Source organism: Psammomys obesus, unplaced genomic scaffold (assembly GCF_907164565.1).
Source record: "Psammomys obesus unplaced genomic scaffold, mPsaObe1.curated_primary_1811, whole genome shotgun sequence".
Taxonomy (NCBI): Eukaryota; Metazoa; Chordata; class Mammalia; order Rodentia; family Muridae; genus Psammomys; species Psammomys obesus.
This window is the reverse complement of record NW_026594240.1, coordinates 29,115-35,440: the sequence shown is the minus strand read 5'-3', so window position 1 is coordinate 35,440 and position 6,326 is coordinate 29,115. Positions and strand designations below refer to the sequence as shown.

Here is a 6,326-nt window from a genome sequence, read left to right as displayed (position 1 = left end):
TGCCCTTCCCCATCCTGTGAACTGGCTCCAGGCTTCTGGATGGGACTGCCAACCTCAGCCCGATGAGGCCGTGACTCACGCCTCAGCCATCCTCCCCACACTGTGCAGGGCACTGAAGGGAAGAGCTGGAAGATGATGGTGCTTCTGCTTGCCCGCTTTCCTGGGCTGGGCAGAGTGTGGGGTTACCAGAGCTCCAGGACACAGTCGAGGCTGGGATGGAAGAGAAAGGAGCTGAAGAGGCATCGCTCTGTCCTCAAAAGGTGCCTGTCTGAAGAGGACAAAGGGCTTGCCTTATAGAACGTAGACCTAGAGATGGGCAGGTCCCTGGGACTCAGAACAAGGATGGAGAGAGTTCACACACACACACACACACACACACACACACACCCCTGGGGAAGGGCTCAAAAAAGAGAGGACCCTGTATCTGTCAGGTTAAGCCAGCGATGGGTTACAGTGTTCACAGGGAAGCTGATGAGAGGCCCCTGGCTTTGGAATCTGCTCTCTTGGTGTGTCCTGGCAGACATGTGCAAAACCGTTGTATTTTCTCTCACTATCTCCTGTTAAGTATCTTTGCTCAAAGACACACAGGTTGGAGTGTGGGCTCCGAGGAGAGGATTCTGGGAAGTTTTTGCGGACCCACAAGTCTGTTCATCAAACGTACCCATATTCTATGCTCTCCACGGCAGAGGTGAGAAGAGCTGCCTTGCAACTTGCTTCTCTGACAGGGAGGCCAGCTGCTGGGGGCCCCAGAGCCACGCTAATGGAAGCAGGAGCTAATTGACATGTCCAGCCGTGTCCTGGGAGTGCCCTGCAGGAGGGCCCAAGGCCTCCGTGTGATCCTGTTCTTCCTGCCCACAGGGATTCCAAGCTGGGGTGGGTCTCCCTCTGGGCAGAGGATGGAGCCTGGCTCCCACAGGTTTCTCTGTTACCTATACCCAACTGGTCTGGTGAAGTGGGAGGGTCCACCCTCCCTACCATGGAGACGCCCACAGACCTCGGACAGAGCACCTTTCTCTTGTAAGGCCTCCAGCACAGCCTGCTGCGGTCACCTGCTGCCCAGCAGTCTCTGGTTGCCGGGCCCTGGATCTGCGTGTGGCTACTGTGACATTCTCAGGCCAGCCAGGATGCACCCCTGTCCTCTGAGCCCAGAGAAGACTGAACAGGAAGAGAGAATGTCCTGATGCTCCCGGAGGGGTGGGGGCGGGGCTTCCCAGGGCAGGGGGCACAGTGCGGTGTGTGTGTGTGTGTGTTGGTGGGACATATCTTGACAGTGATTTTCCAGAAAGGAGAATTGCTCCTGCTAGGAGACCCTAGACACCTGCTTCACTCTCAAAGCTGTGCTTAGGACTGAGGGTCTCCAGAGCATCTCTGGGTGTTGACACCTCATCTCTATGAGACAACAAAAGGCAACCCCAGTGTAGTCTCTAAAGGGGTCAGAAACCCTCCACACAAAGAGACTCCCAAGCCCAGTCCTGCCAGGCTAGCTGGGCCAGTGACTGGCCCAGCAGCAGCCTTGTCCAGCCCAGTCTCTGGTGAGCCAGAGCTTTCTTTCAGCAGACCCTCAGCCTTGGTAGGCTCCCTCATGGTAACCTCGGGCTCTGTGCAGAGATTCCTCGGTCTAACTCCCGCTTTCCTGAGAACGTGACCCCCAACAGTCCTACATGGCTCCTCCCCCTGCCTCAACCAAACTGAGTGCGAGAGCCTGGGGCGTCTGGGTGACAGGGCACAGAGAGGACATTTACACATTTGCTAAAATCTAGCTGGAATCCCCTTTCTTCTGTGAGGTGCTGCAGGTGATGCCAGCAAGCTTGGTGGGAGACTCTCGGGCACTCTGATCGGAACTGGCGGGCTGCCGTGCCAGCCGCCTGGTCCCCCCAACTTGCTCCGTCTAGTTTCTCTGGCAGTCAATCCGCAGACTTGAAATTCCATTTTCCATGCCTTCGGCCCTGAAGGAGGCTTCGGGCTGTAGGTAGAGGAAACATGGCAGGTCCCGCTGCTTGGAACAGGGTGGCTCCCGTTAGAACAGGCCGGCCGATTCTCAACATGTTCCCGATGAGATTAGAAGCTCCTGCAGGTATGTGTTTGCGGCGGCCTCCAGCCTGTATCAACAGATACGATGACTCATTTCTTCCCTGGTGGAATAACTGAGAACTTGCTGGAACACGGCTTGGGGGTACCAGGGAAGCTGGCAGAGAAGCTCCCCACAAAGACATGGTTGCCAGCCCAGAGTCAAGGCTTTTAAAAATAAATAAATAAAGGATTAAGTGGGGTCCCTGGATTACACGGGCCTGCCCAGGACAAAGAACAGCAAAAGCAACACAGAACTCCAAGTTTGAAGGAACTGTGGAGGGGTCGGTATGGCCTTAAGGAGAACTTGGAGCTGTGCAGCCTGGGGGAGGGAACTTCCTCCTCTGGTTTTCAAGCCTGAGGCTTGAGGGAGCCTTTCTGGTCTGAATCTTGCAAGGGAGTCTGCCCAGTGATATCTTGGGTGAATGGTCCTCTCTTAAAGGAAGCACAATGCAGTGAGGGTTTGAACCCCACTTCTCTCTCTCTGGAACATACCCAAGACGTGAGGCCATGGGGTGCCTTGCCAAGAGCTCATGTCTCTGTGGCCCCTGTTGCACAGCCAAGGGTAAGAATTGCAGATCACTACCAAGCAGGGGACCCACTGTGCCCCCACTGATGAGCGAGATCCCCCAAGCTGGCAAGGTAGCGTGAACCAGGCTGAGAGAGTGGGCCATGTCACTAAGTCTCTGGGTCTCCAAGGGTTGCTAGGACAGCGGCCATGGGCAAATGTGCCGTTCTTCCTGGCATCTTTCTGGGCTCCACACAGCACCCAGATCCTGTGGAGACAAGAGTAAGTTGGCAGTGCCCCCAACACTCTGCCAGGGCACCAGCACTGCAAGAAAGGGTTACTTCTGCTAGAGCAGAGCCTGCTGGGAGCAGGGGAGCGTTTGCGCCCCACACCACTGCAGGTGTGCTGGGTGAGCTCACAGCTGGCCCCCAGGCATGCCCAGCCCACTAATCATTCACAGCTCGACAGCTCTCCCGCCCAGCCCACTTCCAGGGGGATAAAACGGGGGCCTTGAAGCTCCTCAGTTACAGAGCCACCCACAGAGACCTCACCAGCACCTCCCAGCCACCAGCGCCCAGTGCTCCTGCTATCCGGGAACAAACCATCATGTCTCGCCAATCCAGCGTGTCCTTCCGAAGCGGGGGCAGCCGCTCCTTCAGCGCTGCCTCCGCCATCACCCCCTCTGTCTCTCGTACCAGCTTCAGCTCGGTGTCCCACAGTGGTGGTGGTGGTGGCGGCAGGGTCAGCCTTGGGGGCAATTTTGCAACAAGGGGCTACGGCAGCCGGAGCCTCTACAATGTGGGGGGCTCCAAAAGGATATCCTTCAGTTCCGGCGGGCGAAGCTTCAGGGGTGCTGGAGGCAACTTCGGCTTGGGAGCAGGAGCTGGCAGTGGATTTGGTTTTGGTGGTGGAGCCGGCAGTGGATTTGGTTTTGGTGGTGGAGCCGGCAGTGGCTTTGGCTTCGGTGCTGGAGCTGGCCTTGGCGGTGGCTATGGGGGAGCTGGCTTCCCTGTCTGCCCCCCTGGAGGCATCCAAGAGGTCACCGTCAACCAGAACCTCCTCACCCCTCTGAACCTGCAAATCGACCCCACCATCCAGCGGGTGAGGACTGAGGAGAGGGAGCAGATCAAGACTCTCAACAACAAGTTCGCCTCCTTCATCGACAAGGTGAGACGGGTCCTTCCTAGACAGCCTGAGTGTTCACAGTCCGTGCCAGAGACAGTGGAGGGCAGGGGCTTCGGGGCTTGGCACAGACGATGTCGGTGTTTCCAGGTGACTCTGTCCTGGCTTTTCCCTCCTCTTTAGTTAGACAGGCAGCGGGAATCGGGTCAGAGTTCCTCTCCTCCAGAGTCTGCTCCTGAGGGTGCCGGGCCCAAGTGGGCTGAGATGAGCTCAGCTCTCACATAACAGGAGTGCCTGAGGCCTATGTGCCTCTGGGGCAGAAGAGCCTCAGTGAATGGGACCATGTTCCATCCAGCTACTCATGCTGTGCCTGCATGAGGGACCTATTTTCCCTGGAGGGATGGTGTTGGGAGCTTCAGTGCTGACTCTCCCTCACAGTCACAGGCCGCAAGCTTTGGTGGGACAGCAAGTGACAGGAGGCACACTAGTGGACGCATTACAGAAGCCGAAAACCCAAACATCTTCCTCTCACACTCGGCCCCTCCAGGTGCGGTTTCTGGAGCAGCAGAACAAGGTCCTGGACACCAAGTGGACCCTGCTGCAGGAGCAGGGCACCAAGACGGTGAGGCAGAACCTGGATCCCTTGTTTGAGCAGTACATCAGCAACCTCCGCAGGCAGCTGGATGGGGTCCTCGGGGAGAGGGGCCGCCTGGACTCTGAGCTCAGGAACATGCAGGACCTCGTGGAGGACTTCAAGAACAAGTGGGTTGTTATATGGTGGATAGAGGGGTGTTGGGGTCTTCTTTGTATCAGGCATGCTCCATAGCAAGTCAATGGCTTCTCTCTTCCCCACAGGCTAGAAGCACGCACATCACACTATTAAAAAAAGCTCTAAGTCTCTGTTCAGAAAGTTCCAGCCTCGGGCGCAGTCCCCTCTACGGGCATTCACCCACCTGCCTGAGTACCATTTGGAACCCTCACGTTCTAGGCCTCTCTTCCCAGTGTCCTCGAAACACACAGCAAGACCTTTGATAGTTTCCGCTCAAAACAGGAACTGACAGAGCCCATCGTGGTGGCTCTAGGAATTCTTTCAGCCGCACGAATCAGCTGCCGATTTAGTGGGCTGCTAGTGTTTGTTTCTTTGTTTGTGCTTTTGGTGGTGCTGGAGAGTGAATGCAGGAATCTGTGCATGCTAAGCAAGGGCTCCGCCACCCAGCCGTGGCCCCACTCCTGCAGGAGGACGGCTGAGGCAGGCAAATAGTAAAGATCCTAGAGTGAGCTCTTGGTAGGCAGCTTCAGGGAAGGCAGCGTGTCAAGGCTGAGGACGTGCCCAGGGCTCTCGGTGCCCTCTGCTCGTCTGCCTGTGAGACGTGAGCGCCCCGATTCCCATGTGAAAGCATGCTCACAGGGTCAGCGCCACAGCTTTTATCTGGCCCCATCCTCTGACACACTTCCCGCCCCTTTGACCACCAGGTATGAGGATGAGATCAACAAGCGTACCACCGCAGAGAATGAGTTTGTGATGCTGAAGAAGGTGGGTGTGGCCAGGAGAACCCGCATCCCCAGGCTGTGCTGTGCTGGGGGTGGAGCCATCTCAGGCAGGTGTGATGCCTGTTTCCGCAGGACGTGGACGCCGCCTACATGAACAAGGTGGAGCTGGAGGCCAAGGTGGACGCTCTGATGGACGAGATCAACTTCATGAAGATGTTCTTCGATGCGGTGAGCAGTGGCCTAACTCTCTTCCCTGGGGAATCCGAACGACACCCGCATTGAGTAGAGGGACCAGGTGGCTAACCTCGGGCATCCCTACAGGAGCTGTCCCAGATGCAGACCCACGTCAGCGACACCTCTGTGGTCCTGTCCATGGACAACAACCGCAGCCTGGACCTGGACAGCATCATCGCCGAGGTCAAGGCGCAGTACGAGGACATCGCCAACCGCAGCCGGACAGAGGCTGAATCCTGGTACCAGACCAAGGTGGGTGCCTGGGTGACTGTCCCCTGAAGAGAGGATGGCCCTGTCTCGGGGTAGGGTTCCAGGCCACACAGTGCTCAGGACAGGACTCCCAAGGCTACCAAGGCCACTTGATATAGACGTAGCCAGCTCACTATTTCTCACAAAAGTCCGGGAAGTGGAGGAAATTTCAGGTCAGTACCTTATGAGAACAAAGACTCAGGAAGTTCCTTAAGAGTAGCTCCGTCTTGAAAGGCCCAAATCAGCCCGAGACGCTGGAGGGTTCCCCGATTACCACCTCCTGGCAGCTCCTGCCTGGGAACACAGGGAAGCGCATTCCACACCCCCAGTTAGCTGTGTCTTCCCTCTCCTTTGCTGTGGCAGTATGAGGAGCTGCAGCAGACAGCCGGCCGCCACGGGGACGACCTCCGCAACACCAAGCATGAGATCTCCGAGATGAACCGGATGATCCAGAGGCTGAGATCTGAGATTGACAACGTCAAGAAGCAGGTAGGAAGGAGTTACAAGAGGATGAAGCAGAGTGGGGCTGGGGGCTGGGCTTGAAGTGGGAAACCTTTTTGCTTTGCATTTGACACATGTACACACACACACAGACACACTACACGCAGCACACACACACACACACACACACACACACACACACACACACACACAC

The 6,326-nt window shown here is 56.8% G+C and overlaps 1 protein-coding gene across 2 annotated transcripts in view; it reads left to right on the top strand.

Annotated features, from left to right (window-relative positions):
* The first annotated feature begins 3,181 nt into the window (after positions 1-3,181).
* Positions 3,182-6,326, top strand: part of LOC129684973 (keratin, type II cytoskeletal 5) — a 5,008-nt gene continuing 1,863 nt past the window's right edge. The window contains exons 1-7 of one of the 2 annotated variants that reach the window (XM_055618265.1): positions 3,182-3,539; positions 3,603-3,742; positions 4,245-4,459; positions 5,171-5,231; positions 5,321-5,416; positions 5,510-5,674; positions 6,035-6,160. In XM_055618265.1, the coding sequence (XP_055474240.1) occupies positions 3,182-3,539; positions 3,603-3,742; positions 4,245-4,459; positions 5,171-5,231; positions 5,321-5,416; positions 5,510-5,674; positions 6,035-6,160 (1,161 nt within the window). Of the gene's footprint in view, positions 3,743-4,244; positions 4,460-5,170; positions 5,232-5,320; positions 5,417-5,509; positions 5,675-6,034; positions 6,161-6,326 lie in introns of both variants that reach the window. The other variant, XM_055618263.1, reaches the window with a different exon arrangement.